Below are 25,392 nucleotides of genomic sequence, written 5' to 3' on the forward strand. Positions count from 1 at the left end.
ATGCAAATCGAACCAAAAGTGAGTTTATGAGAGTAGATAAGTATGAAATAAACATAGATATGCTGCTGTAATTCATAAACTTTCTAACGTAATGTGTTTTACTCTCTCTTTTTCCAGATATAAGACTTCATATTCATTATTGAACTTATGCCTCTCCACCAAATACAAACAGCTGTCAAAAGTGCTACTCACATTCGAATATATTTAAAATGAATATTTTTGTTAACTGACATTTGGTTTTGACAATGAGTTTTGTATTCTGAAAGAAGTTAAATGAGTTAGGAAATAAAAATAAGACTATCCACTACTACTTCTACTACTATCTACTATCTCTTCAATAAATTTGTTCAAGAAATAAAACAATGAGTATGAAATATGAAGATAAAGGTAAAAAAGTGAGCTAATTTGTAAACAAAACAAATCATTTTAGCCTGGAATCGAATTAATGATATTAGAATTAAATTTATAATGGGTTGAAAGGAAAGGTTTTGAAGATTACGATATATTAATTTCCAAGGTTCAAAGTTAATTATCTGATTTGTCTTAATAGTCATGAAATTTGTGAATTATACAGTTGAAGAAAGAAAAAAATATCAAAAAACAAAATCATGAATATGATATTCCAAAATAACGCTCATTTGTAAAAATGAAAATAAATTTTTGCGACCGAGAATGCAAGGGAAGCAAAAATAGATTAAAAATGAAAGAAACTTCAATAATGTATACACATTGAACGATTTAAATGTGAAAATTAAAAAAAAACTGAAGAGATTTTAAACCAACCTATTCCACTATGTTTCGATTGCTAGTATCCACATCAGTCTTTCGGTAATAATTACTAAGTGAAATTATAATACTTATTATTCACCAGCTGTTGTCCACTGCTCCGTTTGCGTGGCCTTGAGTTTATGGGTTTTCCCAGATATTGTAACAGCAGAAAATTCTCATGTACTTACCTCTTTGATATATGAAGAAAATCAATTCACAATCAAAAAACACAGTTCACCAAAGTTTTCACCAAATAAACTAAAAAATATTTTTTTGCAACTTTTTCCAAAAAATATTTGACGTGATTTTCAAACTGTTATGAAATTTTTATTTATTAACGTGTTGAAATAAATTAAAAACTAAAAGTGTCAAGCCGTTTTTGAGAACAGCGCGCACAAACATACAGACAAACAAACACAAATTCCAAAGAAGCATTATTTTGAGTTCTATTGCGTTAATAATAGATTTTTCAAAATATGTCCCATGTACAGACAGCGATAAGTTACACTTCTATTATACAGTGCATTTCTTTAATGTCTCCCCCTTATTATTATTAAATTTCAAAAATTTTCCAGCACCTTCTTCCTCATTTTTCATGAAACCTGTTGAACCAGCTGATGTTAAAGATGCCATCACTTTATTAAAAAACTCCACCTGTCCTAATGTTCATGATTTAAACAGCAGAATTATTAAAGCAGTGAGTGACATAATTGTTGAGCCTTTGATCTAATCAATTTGATGTTTGTAACAGGAAAATTCCCTGATATTTTCAAATTTTCTAAAATAATCCGTGTAGGTATTCAAAAAGGGCGATAGAACACAAACTGGTAATTATCGACCCATCTCAATTATTTGCATTTTTTCAAAAATAATTGAAATAATAATCAAAAAAAGATTGACCAAATACTTTAAGGACAATAAGTACATTGATGAATCACAATTTGGCTTTCGCTTAAATCGCTCAACTACTAGTGCAGCTACAAGGGTTGTCGAGAGGCTGATTGAGGGTGTTGAACAAGGTCACCACATGGGTATTACTCTCTGTGACTTGTCTAGGGCCTTTGATTGTGTTTCCCATGATATACTTGTAGAGAAACTAAACTATTATGGAATTAGAGGGGTAGCTCTCTCTCTTCTTGAGTCATATTTATCTAATCGATCTCAAGCAGTATTTTATAACAACAGTTTGCCCAGTTTTAGGGATATAAGATTTGGTGTTCCACAGGGTTCCGTATTGGGCCCACTGTTGTTCATCATATATATAAATGACCTGAGTCCATTCTTATCTCCATATGCAAGTGTTCTATTTGCTGATGACACAACACTGATATATTCACATGAAGATTACAGCTCCATGATCTCTTTAGCTGCAGATGCCAAGGGGAAAGCCGAAAGGTGGTTCACCGCAAACAGGCTGAAACTAAACAATGATAAATCACAGCACATAATAGTTACCACTTGTACATCTCTACTAGTGGAAAATAATGTAAAACTGCTAGGATTTAATTTGGATGAAAGACTCAGTTGGTCAAATCATATTAAGCAGTTGAACTTGAATCTGTCCAGTTCACTTTTCAACTTACGACAACTTCGCCTTATTACCAACACTAATACTCTTAGAATCGCTTACTTCCCTCTATTAGAAACCCATCCTAATTATGGAATATTGCTTTGGGGTGGCATGTAGTGTATTTCCACAGCAAAAAAAGCTATAAGGATCTTGGCTAATGCCAAGTATAGAGAGACTGCCCGACCACTGTTCAAAAAGTTGAAGATCATGACTCTTCCTTGCCTATTCATTTCAAGAACTCTTGTGGAGATCCATAAGAATCTACCAAACTTAGTTAAACAGTCTGATATTCATCAACATAATACTAGAGGAGCACACAATATCAGAATACCCAGATATAGACTCACCAAATCGGCAAATGATTCTTTAAATTTTGGCTTATATAATATCCTACCAGATGATCTAAAAAAGGCCAACATGTTCTGTTTCAAAAAAATTATCAAACTTTTCCTAATTGAAAATTCCTTTTATACACTAGACGAATATGAAGAAAAGGTGAAACAAGGTGGAATAATTTGATTTATGCTCACTGAGACATTATCTTCAAATTATTTACTCTTATATGTATATTCTGTTTATATTCTATTGTGGTATATGTCCAGTTTTATATCTACTTAAAGTTTTTATCCAATGAACAAACTTCTGTTACTTGCTACAAATATGCAACTGTATATAAAGTGGTTAAATAAAGTACTTACTTACTTTTATTTTTTGAACGGGTCAACTTGAAAAATCGAAATTTGGGATAATGTAATTAATGCATGAATACTTTATTTTGAAGTGAAATTGACAGATGAAACTTGCAAGATGGCGACTGGGCGACATCTGGAAAAAATTAAATGGAAAGGGGGGTTTTGCGACACATCATTTCGAAGCTCCTGACAAATACTTCACAACCCTAGAATGTGAAGTCAATATCTTCAACTACTATAAAATGGTGGAACATTTAATAATTTCCTGAAGACAAACACATTACTATCGATAATTCTAGAAATATTCTGTATCTGAGATATGGCAATTCCAACAAGCCGATAAGGTTTGTTAAATCATTTTTTGTTTCTCAAAACGACAAAAAATGTCAGTACGACAATGAACATCATTGTTCAGTTAGAATATTCTCATTTAGTTTTCGATGTTCCCAATATCCAGAAAAAATTAACATTTGGACACGAATATTGGGAAAACACATTGTAGGACCTCTATTTATTGATCAGGGGCTGATAGGGGAACTACAGGGCTTTTCATGATGAGCGTTAATTAGCCGTTTCTGGCAAACTATTCAACGGATCAACCTGAAAATTCCACAGTATGCATAAGTCAATATGACCTACACGCCTAAAATATTTTAGACGAAGTGACGTTGTCGCTTCTACTATAAAGTAGCGGCTTCTTTGATTTTTCAAATGGAACACCCCGTATATAATATTATATTATGATTCATTATCACTTTGTCAACAAATTCATATACTATTTTTCTATACCTATCTATTACCGTTTAGAAGATATAAATTAATTTCGATATTTTTTTTTACATGAACTTTTATAAATGTTGATAATCTTGAACTCTCTTGCACTAAAACGATCAAATTTGAAATGGAGTGGAGTGATACTATGAGGATCTTCATGCCTCATACAGGGTCTTCAAAAAATGCAGATACTTTGATCTCGTGAAAAAATGAGTGGAACTCAATTTTTTCAAATGGAACACCCTGTATATTTCAACATTTTTGAGCTCTACATCCAATTTTAGATTAACTTCGTTCAGATAATACTATTTTTATTTTGAACCGTTTTGAACCGAGATAAACTGTTTCAATCGGAAATTGACATGGTTCCTTGTTCATCACTCATTTTTCTAAAACAGATTTCGTTTGATGTTTCTCAATCAGTCACAGATGATACAATGAAAAGATAATTATTAAAATACTCCTCAACCATCGAATGAAACTTCTCTTCAAACAATAGTTTCATTAACGCTGAAACACGAACTGAAAATAATAAACCCATAACTTAATGAGTTAATTTAATCGTCAGTGTATTTCAGAATATGTTCAAACACATTTCCACCTCTACTTAAACAAACATGAATTATCTTCAACAGATTGTCATGTGTAGCGCTTCTGATCAAGTCTGGAGTCAAACTATTGAAAGCAGTTGTAACTCTCGAGCACCACTACAAAACTCCAAAAAGTAAGAAACTATTTGGATACTACTTTTTCCGATCGTTGGATTGGCCGTCGAGGTCCTACAGAATGGCCAGCCCGCTCGCCAGATTTGATACCTTTGGCCTTTTTTATGGGGCTATTAGAAGTAGAAGGTGTACGAAACTAAACCTGCTTCAATATTGGATATACGGCAGAGAATAATAAATATTTGTAGAGATATTGACGGTACTGTGTTGGAAAATGTTCGGAGTGGAATATCGGATAGGCTGTTCGTATGTCAAGAAATTCAAGGCAAACTATTTTGAGCATCTTCTGAACTGACCTCAAGCTTATTACCTCATATTATTTTGTTAAACGTCAATGTATTCAAATCTAAAGTAAATGGAACTTCAAACGTTCCAGCCAGTCTCTATATACCTACACAGTAGGTTTAATGGACTGACACCTATCAGAAAACAACTACTCCCCTGGCTAATACCACGAAGGGCGTTGGATTATATCCGACAGGCGTCAGTGCAGGACTTTTCACAGAAAATGTCCTGCATATGCAATTGGCAATACAACTGAAAGAGTCGACCTTCAATTAATGGAACGGGCACACTTGCAGACCGGTTTCGGGCTTATTAGCCACTCATCAGTGCAAGATAGTGACCATCATCGACCTGAAGTCAATGATATTCCACAATTGAAAATCGGAATTCTCTCAGAGTATTTCATTCCTCTTCCGAAGTTGGAGCGAACATCACAAATGTCACTCCATCTCGTGGACTAGGTGCTAACCAACTGCATATCCGACATTTGCCCGATTCCTCTGAATAAGGAAGAAAACTTTCTAATTAGTCAGTGGGCTATGCTTGAAGACTGGCCGTAAACAAATCTAAAGTAAATGGAACTTCAAACGTTCCAGCCAGTCTCTATATACCTACACAGTAGGTTTAATGGACTGACACCTATCAGAAAACAACTACTCCCCTGGCTAATACCACGAAGGGCGTTGGATTATATTCGACAGGCAATGTATTATATCCGACAGGCAATGTATTATATCCGACAGGCAATGTATTCAGGCAATCATTAAATGTTTCGCCATTATGTAGTAGGTGAAGATATTGACTTCATATTCTAGGGTTCTATTCGTAGGAGCTTCAAAATGAAGTGTCACAAGACCCCCCCTTTTTATTCAGTTTTTTTCCAGATGGCGCCCAGTTGCCATCTTGAAAGTTTCATCTATCAATTTTACTTCAAAATTAAGTATTCATGCATTATTTCATCATCCCCAATTTCAATTTATTTAGTTGACCCGTTCAAAAAATAAAAGGTGGGGAGACATTGAAGAAATGCACTGTATAATAAAGTGGATTTTTTTTAAGTATTTCAGATGGAAACCATCACACGACGGAAATGCTTGACAGCAGCATGCTCACAGGCACGAGACTGGACAGATATATGGGCGCAAATCTCATTGCATCTTTTGCAAATCATACTTGCACACAAGGCTTGCAGCATAAAAATTTTCAGAATTTTCTCAAGGAGAAAAACCATTTTGACCTGTTGATTATAGAACTCTTCAACACGAATTGTTTCATGGGCCTGGCAAAGAAATATGGCATACCGGCTGTAGGTAAGACCTGGTGAAATATTTTATTGCCGACTAGTATTAGAATATATTTAAGAAACACTATTGTGAAATTTTCACTAAACTGTTTTACAAAAACGCAACACGTGTGTTTAGACTGAGGCGTTTGAGTTTACTCAGTTTAGACACGCCTGAAGGAGCTATTGTATAGCGAAACACGTGTTGCTTTTTTGTGAAACTGTTTAGTGGAAATCTTACAATTAATACATTATGGATTTTCATCGAATCTTTTCGGATTCCATCACATACATATCGATACCTCAATTCAAGAGTGTAACATGTCAAAAAAATTAAAATGTGGGAAAACGAGATTGAATATAACCAATTTTTTTGAATGACTATTAAACTTTAGTGCGTGAAGATATATCATAAGTTGAAATTTTAAATGTGATAAAACTGTATGTGTAACAGGAAGAGTCGTGTGCTTTTTTTATTTCGTTTTTATATTTTGAGTTTTGATAAAGTTGTTATATTATTGAACTGAATATTAACTTTTTTACAGGGTGAAAACTTGTAAACCATTATAGCAGTAATAAATAGAAATACAAATACTTTGGATTTTAGAGTGTTACAATTGAAGGTACAAAATTAATAAACGAATGAAAATAAAGGAATGTTTAATTAAGTTTTAATTTGGAAAATTTCATGAACATAACATATCCTACTAACAATCTCTACGATTAAATTAAAAATAATTTACATTCTAAATAAGATTACTGAAATAAAAAATAACAAGAAGTTGATTAGAACACAAGAAAATACTATTACTTTGTACTTTTAAATACTTTGAATTGTTTACTCAGACTCCGAACCACTACTATTGTCTGCTTCGCTTTGTTCTGGCCTCTTGTTGTCATTTTTTTCTGCCAAATTGTTATAAAATGGCCAATACAATGACTTGATAGCATTTACTTGACAAAGCTCAAGAAGATGTTTAATTTTTGAAGCATCAATAGAGGGAGCTTTTTTTATGAGCAGGAAACAACTGGACTGAACGTTGATCTTGATTTCGGAGTTGCTTTTTACTGTATCTAACACTAATTGACTTAAAGTTGTCTTGTGAGTGGGATGTTTTTTCATTTTTTGTATTTTTAACATAATTTGTGCCTATTTCTGCGCATAAGACTTTCAAATCGAAAATATCTGTGGTATTAAACTCAATGACTTTGTATGGTATGTCACGTTTTTTCGCCGATTTTATGGTATTTACCCATTGTTCAGGGACGTATATGGGACCGTTTTTGAGTATACGCTTTTTTTCTTTTTCAGTGCAAGCATGGACACTGTCTTCTTCATTTTGGGTGTGATCCTTTACTAAAAACTTATGTGTTATTGTTTTAACTTTGTCGATATTTAGTACACAAAATAAATACAAGGCAAAAATATACTTATTTTTATTCTGACCGACACAGTTGTCCGAATAAAATATTACATTTTCACTTTCACAGTCTTCACTACTTAAGTAATGATAGAGACAGCTTCCAATTTCATTGGCTCCCCTTTTTGCCAGGCCTTCATGCCAAAACAACATTAGCCTAGTTTCTGTTTTACATCAAAAACGGTAAGGTTGTAACTTGCCAATCTTTTTTTACAAAAAAAATCACTAACATCTCCACAAGGAGTCGTTAGAACAGCTTGCAGATCAAAACAACATACTACATTTTCGTTTGTCTCTTCTGTATCTTTTCTTTTTTCGTTTCTGCTCAGTCTCCTTTCTTCTAAATGCTTTACGTATTTCTCTCTAATTTTATCTTTATCTTCTTCAGTACCATTTTCAAAATTTGTACATAATGAACATTGGTCTTCTTTTGGAACGTGAAATGCAATGTTGGTCTCAGTATTTAATGTTTTTGTGTACATTGAAATGTTTGCATATTCTTCATTATTTTGGTACATCTCTCTACATGCAGACGGTATATAGTGGCGATATTTAGACTACCATCTGAATACTATTTTTGTGTCCTAGCACGACAATAAGGGGAGTTTACTCGTGGAAATGAATTTATATGCTTTCTAATACCGTCAACAATTTCTTGCTTTACTTTTTTTTGTTTTCCATGTTTTCCGCGCTAGTCTGTTTGTAAAAATCCATGACCATCTCTTTTGGGCGATGTCGTAAATATTAACCTATTGTTAATTGCCAAAGTATTTTTTTGAAAAGTTTTACAAACCCGTCTAGTTTGCCCCTGTACTTGAAAAGTGTATTTTATCGTTTTTGATCGTTTGCTATCACATTTTGTGTATCTGTATGTGGGGCTGATTTGAAACATATTCTTGTCAATAAAACTTCTTTGTTCTCGATTGAGCCCATTTCCCAATATGTATCAAAAATAGATTGCGTCTCATCTTCTGTGAATTTGGTGAAACATTTTAAACGGCATTTTTCGGTACATGGACCCTTTAGTGTTCTTTTCTCCACTTTCGTTTGCTGCATTCACGTATTTTTTTCCAAAGTTCCGATTAAACTTCTTTGTATGCTTTTTCCACGCTTCAACATTTCTTGTTCTTTTTCGTGTTTTTCTTAATGTTCATGGTTCTTCTTCTAGCTGATCGTTATTTTTTGTTAACGTCTGAATATTTTGTGCTTGCTTTGAGTGAATTTCTGCTTCACTTCCATCACTACATTCTGAAGACAGTTCATAAGTTTTGTCAGCAATACTATCATCACTATCTTCGAAATGATTCTCAGAAGGTTCCAAAGATGTGAAAGGTAATTGCTGAAACAAAAAACCTAACCAGGGTTTTGTCTATTTTGCAAACATTTTTAATGTGGCTATATAAGAACCGTAAATCCAGTTTTATTGTAGCCTTTAGAGGGCAGTTTATATTGTACATTTAATGGATTGAAACAAACATTACTGCGGGAAACACACTTTTTTTCATAGGACGAGTAGCATACTTCAATGATACATTTTTCAAGTACAACAAGTAGAATCTTCGATAATATCAAACTGTTTCGGGGGTGATTCGAGAGGAATATGCCGAAAGGGGTAATTTTCGGTATTGATTGTACATGTTTTTTAGTGAGATTGCCATTTTTTGTATTTTCAGAAGATTTGGGAAATATTGACTACCTGACACCCTACTAGAAAAACCCTCTCTTTATTTACGAGCTGAAAAACGTTTTGTTTTAAGTAAAAAAAATTGACTTCTGAAATTCACTTCACACTTCACACAGATAAACCTATTCAATTTCAAACTTTGGGGGCATTAATTTTTGTGCAATTATTTTCACACGCTATCTATTCAGAAACATTCATTCCCACAGAGTCGGAATCGCTTTTGTGAGACATACAAAGAGTTTTCATCTTCAGGTTTGTCAACAACCATCGCCCCGCAATGGGTTCAGTCGTTGTTTGGATTGGCAGATCATCCGGCGTATGTATCAAATCACTTTATGGGCTACAGTGATAGACTGACCTTTTGGGAACGTGTCGAAAACACGATTATGTTGCTGGAGAATAACCTTATTTACACATTTTTATCGGCGAAGCCTGGAAATGAATTGTCTAAAAGGCACTTGGGAATTGGTAAGTAGTTTCGGTATAATATACGAACATAGGCTTTTACGGCCTGAGACACAATTAGACAGAATGGGTTGAATGTAACTAGTAAATTTTACAATTTACTAGATCGCAGTTTGAAAGAAAACCTCTCATTTAACAAATATAAAACTGGTATAAAACAATTCATCAACCTTAACTATCTATCATTGATGAAGTTACTATGAAAAATATATATGGTTGATTAAAAGTCAGTTGTGTATATGGATGAAGATTGACATATTATATGTTTGTACGTGTGTAATTTGTGTATGTATATAAGTTTATATGAACGAACCACATAAATATGAATAAAGACATGGATCCTTGCCACATCAACCGCTCCGAAGAGTGAAATGTAAGATTAGAGAGAAAAAAATGAACCAGATAATGAATCATAAATTAGAGAAGGCGAAACAAGGAAGAAAAAATTATTCATTGATTGAATTTTATCATTTCCTACAAGAATTCAACTAGATAGAATGTATATTTTCTTTGATATCTGTATATTAATATGTTCAATATAATTACCATTCATTTTATTTACCTAATGAAAATCCTAAATTATTCCAAGGGGATGCACAAAACAAGCGCCTCGAGTGCTTAGGAGAACCCTTGGGATAATAAAGGATAACTGTTATAATAATGTTTGTTTATGTAGTATCTTGTTATATCGAATTGAAAATAAAATTGAAAAAAAATTGAGTATCAAATGTTTCGCTTGCTACTGCGGTTAGATTTTTAGATACTACCTTTGTCCTTGCAGTCAACTCATATACCACTGCCGCAATAGCAGACGTTTGGTGCTACAATTTCCATCCAAACATTTTGTTATTTTAGGTAAGATTTACAGTGTATTTCGTTGATGTTCACCCCTTTTTATTTTTTGAACGGGTGAACAAAAAAAATTGAAATTCGGAATAATGGAATTGACAGATGAAACTTTGAAGATGCCGACTGGGCGCCATCTGGGAAAAAAAATTAAATGGAAAGGGGGGTCTTGTGACACCTCATTTTGAAGCTCCTGACAAATGCTTCACAACCCTAGAATATAATGTCAATATCTTCAACTACTACAAAATGTCGGAACATGAAATAATTTCCTGAAGATCGATATTTCTAGGGACTTCACTTGCGTTGACACGGTCGCGGCTTCCCATCTAGCCGAAAGTTCCAAGTCTGCTGGAACTGCAGCATTGTCTGGCGAGAAATTGAAAAGAAAAAAATACCAAAATCTTGGAAACAACTATCTGTTTCATCCAGTAGCGGTTGAAACTTTTAGTGTTTATGGCCCGGAGTCTCTGTTATTCGTTCATGAACTTGGAAGGAGAATAGGCCAAGCAACGAAAGATCACCGTTCTACCTCTTTTTTGATAGAAAGAATTAGTATTGCTATTCAACGTGGCAATGCTGCTTCAGTACTTGGAACTATTCCTCCTTCACATAATTTTGATCACAACATTGCTCTAATTCCAGAACGGAACTGAAACCTCTTCGAAACAAGCCGAGATATGTGGATATTCATCAGTCTCCTATCAAGGTTAATTCACAAGTGATTGAACCACCTTCTTCTTTTTCAGTGCGGTCAGTGGACTCAGGTCATTCTTGCCCCCCAAATATGAGTTGCATTCCTCGTAGAACTGGTTTCCTTTCAGTGGAAGAGCTTCATGAAGCAAAAGCCGAATCGATCCCTCTACGAAACCCTTCTTCACTTGGAAGGATCGATCGCAGCTTGAGAAATGGTTCTTATGGAGATTCTGTGAAACATGTCCTTCCTTACGAATCAGTAGATAGTTGTCCTGAAAATCTAGAGAAGAAAATTGGATTGGATAATTTAGGAAACACTTGCTACATGAATAGCATTTTACAAGTATTGTTCATGACGAAGAATTTCAAGAACGAAGTTTTAATGATGAACGAGAACGGGAATGTTTCCTATTTATTCATCAAACTCAAACACCTGTTCATGCAGCTGCAGTTTCGTAAGAAGGTATCATATATCTCTCCAACCGATTTCCTGGAGTCTTTGAAGTCCACTAGATACTCGTTAGGACAACAAGAGGATTGTTCCGAATTCTTGGGGTTCTTGTTGAATACTCTTCTTAAGCAAAACAATAGCAAAATCAATACTCCTGATCGCTTTGGACTGAATGATTCCGTACAGCCCATCTCGTCTTGTGTTTGTAAATCTTCTGCTGGAAAAATCCTCACTTGTTTACTTTGTGGTGAATGTTCAAGAAGTACCGAAAACTTATGTGAATTTCTGGAACTTCATCTAGCTTTTCCTAATATGACTAATAATCAGTTCGTGCAAAGTTTATTGTTGAATCATCAGAAAATGGAATTTTTATCAGGTGATGATCGACTGTATTGTCAAACATGCCCCAAACTAACTGACTGTTATAAGGAAACAAGTATAGCTGAGGCACCAGTCAATCTAATATTAACACTGATGATTTTCAAACAAGACTCAACCTCTAACGGAAGCAAGAAACTCTTTAGAAGGTTCGAAATAGATGAACATTTCAACCTAGCAGACCACTATTATAATATTCATGCAGTTATTGTTCACTGTGGTTCTGGCGTTGAATTTGGTCATTATTACGCCTTGGTCAAAGACGAAACGGACTGTTTTAAGTTTGACGATAGTCGTGTCACGAAGTATTCTGGTCATGCATTGAATTCATTGGAGCCTCTGGAGACACCCTACATTTTGTTTTATATGACGGAGGACATTGTTAGATGAAGATCTTCAGATGATGTGGTGCTGAAGGTTTTTCCGGGTTTTCCTGCAGCTGAAAAAGCAAATGCGCCACTGGAATCAATGAAGTCGCCCCGGAGCGCCAACTAATTTTTATTGTTGTTTTTATTTTATTTTTATCGATGTTTTAATAAAAAAAATCTAGAAATATTCCTTTTTATCTGCCTTGTGGCAATTCCAATAACCCAATAATAAGGTTTGTTAAATTATTTTTTGTTTATAAAAATGACAAAAAATGTCAAGACGACAATGAACATCATTGTTCAGTTAGAATATTCTCATTTAGTTTTCGGTTTTAATAGTAAAAAGGTACCACGTCAACAATCTCTAAAATGGTCAATTCACGTCCATTGGAAGAAAAAATTGAAGCGATTTTTATTTACGGTGAGACACGTAACTTTCACGAGACCGAAAGGATTTTCAATGAAGCAAGTGCAAATAATTGGTGGAATGGTAGTAAATCCTGAACAGTCTACTTATTCCATAGCGAATATTTGTGAGGTGTCTCCTTCTACTATGTGGAGACAATTAACTGAAGATGACCCTGATCGAAAAACAGAATTCTGCGAAATCATGACGGAAACCGTCACGTTTTCCGGGAAACACATATCTAATATCCACAAAAAATTAACGTTTCAGCAGAAATATGGGGAAACCATATTGTAATCAAAATTTAACAGGGGAACTGTATTTGAATATGCTAGAAACTATTTGGATACTACTTTTCCCGGTTGTTGGATTAGCCGTCGAGGTCCTACAGAATGGCCAGCCCGCTCGCCAGATTTGACACCTTTGGACTTTTTATGGGGCTATTTGAAGCAAAAGGTGTACGATACTGAACCTGCTTCAGTATTAGATATACGGCAAAGAGTAATGAATATTTGAAGAGATATTGACGTTACTGTCTTCGAAAATGTTCGGCGTGAAATATCGGATAGGCTGTTCATATGTCAGAAAGTTCAAGGCAATCATTTTGAGCATCTTCTGAACTGACCTCAAGCTTATTACCTCAAATGATGTAGTTAAATGTCAATGTATTCAGAAAATTATTAAAATTTCCGCCATTTTGAAGTAGTTTGAGATATTGAAATCATATTCTAGGGATGTTAAGCATTTGTCAGGAGCTTCAAAAGGAGTTGTCACAAAACCCCCCTTCCATTTAATTTTTTCCCAAATATCGCGCAGTCGCCATCTTGAAAGTTTCATCTGTCAGTTTCACTTCAAAATAATGTATTCATGCTTTAATTTCATTCTCTCAAATTTCCGGTATAACCGGAAGTGTTGAAAGAGCGCCTTCATTTTCATTCCATGAAACATATTGAGAAACCTATATTTGCCAATTTCCTGGATATGGATCCTGTTATTTCCCGAAATACGGCTAACCAACAATCATCGCGCTGTATATAGCAACAAATATTGGTCGAACCAGAAGATGAGTATTGAAAGGGACTTTTTCATTATACTGCATACCTTTTGCATACCTTCCAGGAACTTGAATGTTAATCTCCTCATTTTGAATCGATTATCCTAGATAATAGGATTACCATCATGAATGCAAAATTGAAAGTATGTATTAAATATCTAGGAATCGTGTCGGATAATGAGATGCTGAACATATTGCTATTGAAATATAATCTGTTATCTATGAATTAAAATTCTTCAAAACGATTTTCGACATTGCTTTAGTACAGCAATTAGTACAGCAATCGTGTATTTATTGTAAGGGATGGATTATACTTTTTGAATGTAATAGAAGATACACGAAATTGATTTTTGAAAATAATTTTCAACAAGTATGCTTTATATATTATATTATTCAATGAATCATAAATGTTCACGTGTCACCTCCTATTTTTCAACCTAGCTACAAGTACAAAACACATTATATCGCTATCGAGCACACTCAAAAAATAAGCTACTCTCAAAAAATATACAGAATACATGAAGGCTTCAATTTTGAAAAACAAATACACTACCTATCGGAGATCGGAGTGCTATCGTTCATGCTGAGATTGCTGGAGAAATAACTTTACATAGATAAAGCTTCAAAATAAATATATTCATTCGTTAGCATTCCTTCAGTTAACGTGTCACTATTTTTCATGATCAACAACAATTTGCTAATGATGATGGAATGTTACTGTCAACATTTAGTCTGGTTAGATATATATCGACTCAAAATAAATATTAAAATAAACCTTCAGTTTTTTTATTGTACTTTTATCGGTTGTTAACTGAGATACATATTGTTTATGAAGTTGAATAACAATGAAATGATTTGTTTTGAACGATTGTGAAAGTAGACCACCGAAAACAACAACAAATACAATGGAATGTACAGTGATAACAAGAAAATAATGAACATGTACTTTCTTTTACATAGGAACACAAAAACAAGTAAAATATATGATGAAAATCCATCATAAAGTATTCAAAGAACACTTCATAGTGAGATTTCCATTAAGCAGTTTTACAAAAACGCATGTCTTTAGTGAAGATATGTGTCTTTAGTAAAGACACGTGTCTTTACTAAACTCGCCCAAAGAAGCCATTCTATGGCGAAACACGTGTTGCGTTTTTATAAAACTGTTTAGTGGAAATCTCACTATGAAGTGTTTTCTGAATAAAATGTAAAATGATCAATAGAATATCACCCAGAATATTACCAGTCGATACAGAGGACTCATTGATGAGTGTACCATCAGAGGTCTTCTGAAAAAAGTAGGGCTGAATAAAGGAGACCTCAACTGGTGACAGTGCAGCAAAGAAACAGTCCTCCAGGTTGTATGCGATTGTGAGGTACTGGGCAACCCAAACTATATTCAGAAAAATATAATAAATATATATTAAAGGATCTCTACAAACTAGTACAATGATCAGAATGAAATGAGTTCATGAGGCTGCCGTGTTTTCTGGAGAATTCTGAGAAATGGACCACCCAGTAAACATTACCTTTTCAAAATATCGATCATATGTTGGTACAGTGCATTTCTTTAATGTCCCCCCTTTATTTTTTGAAAGGTTCAATTCAAAAAATTGAAATTTGGGATAATGAAATTAATTCATTGATACTTTATTTTGAAATGAAATTGATAAATGAAACTTTCAAGATGGCGACTGAGCGCCATTGAACGGAAAGGGGGGTCTTGTGACAAATCATTTTGAAGCTCCTGAGGAATACTTCACAGTTCTAGAATATGAAGTCAATATCTTCAGCTACTACAAAATGGCGGAACATTTAATAATTTCCTGAAGACAAACACATTAATATCGATATTTCTAGGAATATTCATTTTCATCTGCCATATGGCAATTCCAACAAGCCGATGAGGTTTGTTAAATTATTTTTTGTTTATAAAAACGACAAAAAATGTCAAGACGACAATGAACATCATTGTTCAGTTAGAATATTCTCATTTAGTTTTCGGTTTTACTAGTAGAAAGGTACCACATCAACAATCTCTAAAATGGTCAATTCTCGTCCATTGGAAGAAAAAATTGAAGCGATTTTTATTTACGGTGAGACACGTTACTTTCACGAGACCGAAAGGATTTTCAATGAACGTTTTCCGAATCGTCCTATCTGTAGAAAATATTTAAGGGAACTTGTATCCAAATTCACAACTACCGGTAGTGTACATAACAAAAAGCTCTCAGGTCATCCCTCCATTCCGGAAGAACAGCAAGTGCAAATAATTGGTGGGATGGTAGTAAATCCTGAACAGTCTACTTATTCCGTCGCGAATGTTTGTGAGGTGTCTCTTTCTACTGTATGGAGACAATTAACTGAAGATGACCCTGATTGAAGAACAGAATTCTGCGATATCATAACGGAAACCATCACGTTTTCCGGGAAACACATACCCAATATCCAGAAAAAATAAACGATTGGGCAGGAATGTTGGGAAACCATATTGTAGGACCTCTATTTATTGATCAAAATTCAACAGGGGAACTGTATTTGAATATGCTGGAAACTACTGTTGACCTTCTCATCACTGAAATCGTCGAAGCGAATCCTAATGATTTCGATATGGATATTGTATTCCAACAAGATGAAACACTACCACACTACTCCAGACAAGTAAGAAACTATTTTGATACTACTTTTCCCGGTCGTTGGATTGTCCGTCGAGGTCCTATAGAATGGCCAGCCCGGTCGCCAGATTTGATACCTTTGGACTTTTTTATGGGGCTATTGGAAGCAAAAGGTGTACGAAACTGAACCTGCTTCAATATTGGATATACGGCAGAGAATAGAATATGGTAGAGATACTGACGTTACTGTGTTCGAAAATGTTCGGCGTGAAATATCGGATAGGCTGTTCATATGTCAAGAAGTTCAAGGCAATCATTTGAAGCATCTTTTGAACTAACTTGAAGCTTATTACCTCATATTATGTAGTTAAATGTCAATGTATTCACGCAATTATTAAATGTTCCGCCATTTTGTAGTAGGTGAAGATATTGACTTCATATTCTAGGGTTGTGAAGTATTCGTCAGAAGCTTCAAAATAATGTGTCACAAGACCCTCCTTTCCATTCAATTTTTTTCCCAAATGGCTCCCAGTCGCTATCTTGAAAGTTTCATCTGTCAATTTCACTTCAAAATAAAGTATTCATGCATTAATTTGATTACCCCAAATTTCAATTTCCTTTTCAATGACAAAGATAAGGTCGACAAGTTGGAAAAATCTGGAGTTTATAAGCTTAAGTGTCCGGAGTGTAATAGTGTTTATGTGGGACAATGGGGACGAAATTTCCAAAAACGGTATGCTGAAGATGGAAGGTCCTTCAGACAAGGAAAAAATGATTCGACGTTTTTAAACCATTCCTTGGTATGCAACCACCAGTTTCCGAATCTCAACGATACGGAAATTCTGCAGTATGCAAGGAAGGGTTGCAAACTCAATTATTTAGAATCCTTGGAAATTTACAAGCATAAACATTGTGGGTGCAACCTATTAAATGATCAAATCGATTTGATTTACTCTCCGGTTTTTAAATTGGCACATCCGCATTGTGAACTGTAAATTCAGGTACTCAAGCAATTACCTGAATAGTATATATTGGCGAATGTAATGAATCATTGTTAGTTTATTGTATTAGTTTGAGAATGTCCATATAATTATAATTAAAAGTGGTAAAAAACATAGAAATTTTCATTTCTCTTTTCATTGTTAATATATAATTATTATAATTCACAATTTACAAATGAATAGAATCAGCAAAGAGAAAACTGATAATATATTTTAATTCTTTCCAATTCTGAAGACGAAGGCAGATTTTAGCCTATGAAACATTTTAAGAAAAGTATCTGTATAATTTGTTAGCTCTCTTCTGATTGATTGAATTTTCACAGTAAATTATCGGAGATAACTCAAAAGTCTACATCTGTATCGAGTACATTACAATTTTTATATTTTTCAGATTGTCGTAGGTGAAAGTACCCAAACAAGGTTGATGAAAACCCTAATTATAAAACTTTTCAAATTGATTTCTTTCAGATTTACTTGAAGGAGGAGATATTATGTACAACGTCAGTATTATGTTGACAAATACGCACTTCAGTTTGAACTTACCAAAACCTTTGGTTCCTGCTGTCATAGAAGTTGGTGGAATTCACGTTCAAGATCCTAAACCATTGCCAGATGTAAGTCACTATATTATAATTTCAGGAAAGAAAGTTTTTGGCTTTCTACTACTCCATCTTGATACAAAAAAATGTGGAAATCTTCCAAAGAAAGGAAGAAAGCAATCAATTTCGGAAGAAGTAACTGCATGCATAGATTTGTAGATCATGCAAAGAAGTAACTTTCATACATAAACTGGAAGAAAAAGCCAGCTACTCTCATATAAACAAATTGTTTCGAAACAAATACTTTTATATGAACACTGAATTATACAAAAAACACTTTTCTCTATTCAGTTTGTATTCTAAACATACGTCATGGAACTGAATCAGATATCATTCACAGGATTCCTACACAATATATTGAATGAAAGGTAAAAATTCGATGTTTCGAGAGTACCAATCTGGATAACATTATAATAATAAATACACAATTCATTTATAAATCACAACTTTGTCACGGAATGAATTTTTATAGCACATTTTTAATTTCTCTCTAAAAATGTCCGTATAAGTAAAATTTTATGAGAGAAGTTAAACTCCATGATGAGTTTGTTATGTATAGATGAATTGATGACAATTAACCGAACTTGTTTTTTAAAATAAAGGGGATATCTGTCAAAAATAAGCAAAACGGTAACTTTATCCTAGTTGCATAAAATTTGGCATATGGATATGAAATTGCCGTAGACACAACTTTTTCAAGTACCTTTTTTTAAATTCGATCTAGAAATGTCCTTTTTCAATTTTTTTCAAAAAAAAAAAGTTGAATTTGACAAACACTGAACGTCAGTGGGTCGCAGTTCGCCGCATAATCATGAGTTAAATTTAAAGCACAAACAAGTGCCGTAGTTGAACTTCATTAAAACTTTTCGAATATGGTGCGCACTTTAATGGTGACACTGTATTTTTGAAAGAGTTGATTATTTGAAGATCCAATAACTCTTCTCGAATCTAGAGGGTTATTCAAATTCTAGCTTATTCGAGTCGAAAACGTGAAATTTTTCTCATGACGTCGGACTTGAGGCACTTTCCCCTTTGAAATTTCAAATGAGGATCTGTATTTTTTATTGCGATGGTGCTTCGGATTTTCCATTAAGTTGCTTGTTGTTCACCGTGGCAGTACGGTGAAAATCTAATGAACCATTTTTTTCACATCTGTAAAATTGTTCTGTCTTGATAATAATTTGAATATCCTAACAGAATGATGTGAATAAAATCCAACTAATTTGAATTAGAGTTTATTCATTACTGTTGAAAATAGGAAAGTCTGCGATCGTCGGTCGCAAATCAGAATATAAAAAATATAAAAAAATACTTCGTTTTTATAATGCTATCCTGACCACAAATACAGAGTGATTCAGCTGTACATATATAACACCTTTCCCTTTAATATTATACAATAAAATTAATAAAAAAAAACATAATTAATAGCCAAAACGTTCTGGAGGTTTAATTTGGCTTCTTCTTCTCAATGAACGATTATTATGATCAAAATCGTCACTTTCGTTATCTTTACCGCCACTATCACCACTTATATTACTGTTTTCACTCACCTTATCATTACTATCTACATGTACAGTATTTACATTATTTACAAGTAAGTCTGAACGAGAAATGATATCGATGTTACACGCTGCTGATGTATTCACAGGTGTAAAATCCTTTTTAATTTGATTTAAATGACGTTTCCATATCATTCCTTCAGTTGTTCGAATTTTGAAACTTCGTTTCCCAAGAACATCAATAATGATACCTTGACACCACTTATCAGAACCATGTCTAAAATCGCGAACCCAAACTCTATCGTTTACCTCGAAAATATTACAGCTTCTTTCAACCATATAGATTCCTTGGACATTTCCTTTGGAAATTCATATCAAGCAATGCCTTTTCAGTGTAATATTAGTTGTTCCATAAGATTTGGGTCTTATTAAACTGTAATACCTCAATGAAGATTTATTCGATTCAATCGAAATGAGCCCCATTTGAAATAGGTTGATCAATTCCGTTAGCATAAAAATTGAGTGCTCAAAATTTGATGAAGTCGACGATGGCCGTTTGTGCCTGGTCTTGATTGGGTCTACCGGTGAGATGGTAGTCTGTTGGCAAAGATCTGGAGAGTATGATGGATGGGGCGGAACTTTGACGCTCAATTTTTTTTTATTTTTGGACGGTGATTTGTGAAACATGCCAGCATCAGAAACCGCATGGGAGCTGAAGCCCAGTTTTACCGCTATCCCACGCACTGTTTTTAATGGGTTAGTCTCGCACCAGGGTCCTGAAATCCTTCTCCTGGTCGCCCACTTCGGGGCTCTTCTTAAAGGCTCTGAGGTCTATTCCCAGTAAGTGGAGAGAAGTACGAGTAGTGCTTATACCCAAACCAGGTAGGATGAACTACACATTAACAAAATCATTCCGACCAATTAGTCTCCTATCGTTTTTTTTAAACTATCGAGAGGCTATGTGAGCCGTACACAAGAGATGAAGTAAGTACTAGTTCTCAACCCACTTCATCCAAATCAGCATGCATATACTCCGAGGTCTACTGATTCGGCCCTTCACCATGTGATTGGCAGAATCGAAAGATCATTGTACAACAAAGAATCCATCTTGGGTATATTCATAGATATCGAGGGAGCGTTTGATAAAACAACCTTCCTAACTACACTTCAGGAATGTACCTTTGGTAGTAGAAGAATGGATACTTGAGATGCACTCTAGTAGAGCAGTGAGTAGGTCAATGTAGAAGACATCACAGTGAGAGGCCTGGTCATGAGGGAGGGGTCTTATCACTCCTTCTTTGGAACATAGTTCTGGATACCCTAATCAATAACCTCAACAATAATGGATTCTACTCATTTGCATATGCAGATGACATAGTTATCTTGCAGACCGGCAAATTCGTGAACACAATGTGCGATAGAGCGCGGGATGGGATCAAATTAATAGAAACATGGTGTAAGGAACACTCACTGTCGATCAATCCCAAGAAGACTGAGATGCTCCTTTTCACCAGGAAAAGAAGTTTATCGGGATTAAAACCTCCCGAAATCTTGAAAAGCAAACTAAACTTCTCTGAAGAGGTAAAATACCTTGGTACTATCCTCGACAGAAAGCTAACATGGAACTCTCACCTACATAGTAGAGCAAAAAAAGCATATGTGGCTCATGAGCAATGTCGGAGGACAGTGGGACGCGCATGGGGTCTTTCATCCCGTGTGGTTACCTGGATCTACACTGCAGTAATGAGACCTATGTAAACGTACGGAGCCATTGCATGGGGACCGAAAGTTCTACAAGCAACGGCTATCCAAAAATTATATCAAATTCAGCGATTGGCTTGTTCAAACATCACAGGAGCCATAAGAACAACACCAACCGCGACAACGGAAATAATTACTGGTCCGGACCAGTACTTTAAGGATGTTGCATCAATGGCCATGTTATGTTACGATTGCGTACGGCTGGTGTAAACCTCGAAGTAGGAATGGGTCAATTGAGGCTGAGCCTATGGCGAAAAGCGCTTACTGCCCAACCTCTACTACAGGCAACCGGGGATGCAATTGAATCCAGGTTTGTGTTTAATGAACCCTACAAAATACAAATAAAACAGAACACAGAGTCAGATGCTACAAATGCAATACGCATATATACGTATGGCTCAAAAAACAAAGAAGGCTCAGAATGTGGAGTGTATTCTAAATCATTAAGCCTAAGGATTAAGTAGGGAATGGGAAAAAAACACCAGCGTGGTTCAAACAGAACTGGCTGGTATCTCAATTGCCACGAAAGAAATAACAAGGAAAGGAATTCTGGCGAAAACATAACAATGTGCACTGATAGCAGACAAGCCCTACTAACCTTGAACAGACAACGTGTTACCTCAGGGATAGTACCAGAGTGCCACCAAGATTTAGCTAAAGCATCGGTAGATAATAACAATATCCTGAGTTGGATTAAAGGGCACGACAGGAGTAAAGGTAATCGCATTGCCGACTCTACAGCTAAGGAAGCGGCCCTTGCTCAATCCCTGAAGAGATGGGATGAAATCAAAGGATGCAATCTTGCCAGGATCACCCTTGGCGATCCTGGGAAGCAGGCACCGAAGAAATATCTGGCGATGACCAGAAAAAATCTACGCTTAACAGTAGGATTTCTGACTGGCCACTGTCAACTAAGGAAACACCTCCACAATATGGGGCTAGTAGACACACCTCTATGCAGGATGTGTAAAAAGAAAGTTGAAACTGTCAGGAATGTCCTATGCGAATGTCTGGAGTTATCGTCAATAAGAGAGTGTGTGTTCGGTGAGTCTTAGCCTACACCTGCCGATATAAAGGAGATGTCTCCCAGAGACCTGTCCACCTTCCTGGAAAAGATAGGATGGACGATGACCTAGGAGAACAACTCTTTGGAAGGGTGTACAATGGGTCATATGTGAGCTGAATGCTGTGGGCCTACACTCCCGTCCCTACTCTACAGATACAGAGAACAGTATCATTGACCAGTTGATGACATAGTTGATGTTTTTGGCTGTTTCGGCAGCGTTTTGGTTCAATCTGAATTCGTAGAGAAAAATTGGCCGGAAATCGCCCAATGACATCGTATAATGATGAGCTGAAAATAGGCAAAAAATTCAAATCTGGAAAAAATCAACTACATCAATGTATAAGGTACAAAATTCTCTATCGATCAGTGTATACCACGATACAGTAGACTAAATATTTATTGAGATAAGGAGCTACAAAAGCACATGACATTTTAACGGACAAAACAACCTGATAATAATGAGTGAAATGCCAATAATTCAGAAACAATAAAAATCAATGACAATCTCTTCCAAATACTTTGGCCCTGGTACACTATTATTTTGATAATTCATTTTCTTTTCATGGATTCCAAACCTGTTAACACTTTTACAAAAAATGGTGTGTGCATTTTCAGCAGTGAAAATGAATTGTTTTTTTTAAGATTCTTCATAATCGTTTTCAAAATTATTCATTAGATTACTTTTCAGGATTTGATGAAGTTCATGAATGAATCACCAGACGGTGTCATTTACATGAGTCTGGGCTCTACCCTAAAGAGCCATAGTTTGCCCAAAGAAAAGCGAGATGCTTTTCTGAAAGCTTTTTCCCGTATAAAACAGCGAGTAATTCTGAAGTGGGAAGTGGATATTCCAGAGAAACCAAATAACGTTAAAATATTGAGGTGGGCTCCCCAAAGAGATATTTTAGGTGAGAATTTAGAATTTAATATAGTGATGTTCTCCGTGAACTTGTGACTAACAACATCAAAAATCTAATGTTCTTTTTCCGTTACTGATGTTTCAGTTTATAATAGTCGAAGAATGGATATATTACAAAGAAGCACTACCAGAGTTCTCAATTTCCTGACTGATAATATTGAGGTCTATTTCACTTTTCAATGTGTTCCTTTAATACGATCAATATTTGAATCTATAAAAGAACAACATATCTTGATAACGGTTGATTAAAACTATATGGAACTTAGGAAAGACAGATATTCAAGCAACCCTGTTAGAAATACTGTAATGGTAAAGATGAGTTGGATTCTGTGTATGGGGAATCTGCACCATCTTTCACCTCACTGAAATTGTTGGCATCTGAATTTAAACGTGGCCGTAAGAGCTTGGGAGACGATGAACGTATGGAACGCCCATAAAACTGCAACCACCGACGAAAACATTGCCAAACTTCACCAAATGGTGCTAGACGACCACCGAATTGAAGTGAGAGAGATGGCAGAGGTTATGAACATGTCAAAATAACGTTTTTGTCATATATTGAATCAAAATGGGTGCCGCGTTTGCTCACGTTAGATCAAAAACGTGTTTGAAACTTTCCAATGCTCTGTTGGCATAGTAAAGACGCAATAAATTCGAGTTTTGGCGCCGATTAATTACTGTACATTAAACTTGGATACACCATTATACGCCTCAAACAAAAATACAGTCCAAATAGACGACTGCAAAGGGGAAACCGACTCCAAAAAAGCAAAAACTGTTTTTTCGGCTAGGAAAGTGATGGCGACTGTTTTTTGGGACAGTCATGGAGTTATTTAAATCGATTATCTTCAAAAAGGAAAAACCATTACAAGATCATAATACACATCATTACTTGACAAGTTGAAGGCATAACTTGGGGGAAAACGGCCACATTTGCAGAAAAAGAAAATCCACGAATTACGGCTTGAACTGCTTGACCAACCACCTTACTCATCAGATCTAACCCCAAGCGACTTCTTTTCGCTCCCTCATCCAAAAATTGCGCTCGAAGGACATACAGGATGTTAATTAAGTATGTACCATAAACTAACCAGACGATTCTTTAGGTAATTTCAAGACGAAATGTTCATATAAACATGCGTGCGCAAATCCTTCTTTCTCAACATACAGGGTGTTAAAAAAAAAGTTATTCATAAATATCTTGAATCTTCTCTACCTAATTTTGTTGTAATTTGGCAATGCTATTTATTACATTAAGGAGCTAATTTAATCCGAACGTGATTCAATTGATTAAGTCCAGTGGCGTCTCGAGCGGGATTTGAGCGAATATTTTTGACTTAAAAATGTACGCCACTACTTTTGCGCGATTTTCATTATTTCTTTGGATTAAGCAATTAGAAATACAACGATTTTGTCTCTTGAATTTTTTTCGTATCTTGCTTAATTTTTAAGAAAAAAAAGTCGACCTAATTGCATATCCCTGGACCTAACAAGGAATAATATGGGGAATTGAATGTTTCTTTTGGTAATTATTATTTTTACAATTTTTCATTACTAATTATGTAACAATAACAACAAATATTAAATAACATTAACATCTAGACTAACGAATTGCACTAAATTAAGTGTTGGAAATGGCCTCTTTCGGTTTCAATACAACCGTCTAGCCGCCGCATCATTGAAATTCGCACACTTCTGAAAATACCTGGCGTATTTTTTTTTATTATGTCACATGAATTAATTATTCATGTGACATAATAATCACTTTGAATACCAGTTTTGTAAATCAACGCTTCATGGTGTCCCCGGAGAAAATAATCTAAGGGATTCATTTCGGGCGAGCGAGGTGGCCATGGGTGTGGGCCTGCTCTCCCAATCCAGCGATTATGGTAATTTCCATCCAAAAATTGCCGTGCCACTACACTGAAGTATGGTGGAGCACCATCGTGCATGTATAGTTCAAGTAAAAGATATAGTGCTCCCTACCTTCCAGCAGTTCCCCTTCAATAACACACACAACGGCGGTACTCATCGCTACATTCTGTTGGTCACCGTAACATGACTTCA

The 25,392-nt window shown here is 35.1% G+C and overlaps 1 protein-coding gene across 2 annotated transcripts in view; it reads left to right on the top strand.

Annotated features, from left to right (window-relative positions):
* LOC111514251 (UDP-glycosyltransferase UGT5) overlaps nucleotides 1-25,392 on the top strand; it is a 46,857-nt gene that overhangs the window by 6,757 nt on the left and 14,708 nt on the right. For both annotated transcript variants that reach the window (XR_012467122.1, XM_074181620.1), the window contains exons 2-5: nucleotides 5,874-6,124; nucleotides 9,454-9,669; nucleotides 17,950-18,095; nucleotides 23,095-23,314. Coding sequence is in view for 1 of the 2 variants with exons in the window: in XM_074181620.1 (XP_074037721.1) it covers nucleotides 5,874-6,124; nucleotides 9,454-9,669; nucleotides 17,950-18,095; nucleotides 23,095-23,314 (833 nt within the window). In the remaining variant the exon portion in view is untranslated. The remainder of the gene's footprint in view (nucleotides 1-5,873; nucleotides 6,125-9,453; nucleotides 9,670-17,949; nucleotides 18,096-23,094; nucleotides 23,315-25,392) is intronic.

The sequence above is a fragment of the Leptinotarsa decemlineata genome, unplaced genomic scaffold, assembly GCF_025532065.1.
Source record: "Leptinotarsa decemlineata unplaced genomic scaffold, Ldec_3_MD MMD2_tig00026314_RagTag_RagTag, whole genome shotgun sequence".
NCBI lineage: Eukaryota > Metazoa > Arthropoda > Insecta > Coleoptera > Chrysomelidae > Leptinotarsa > Leptinotarsa decemlineata.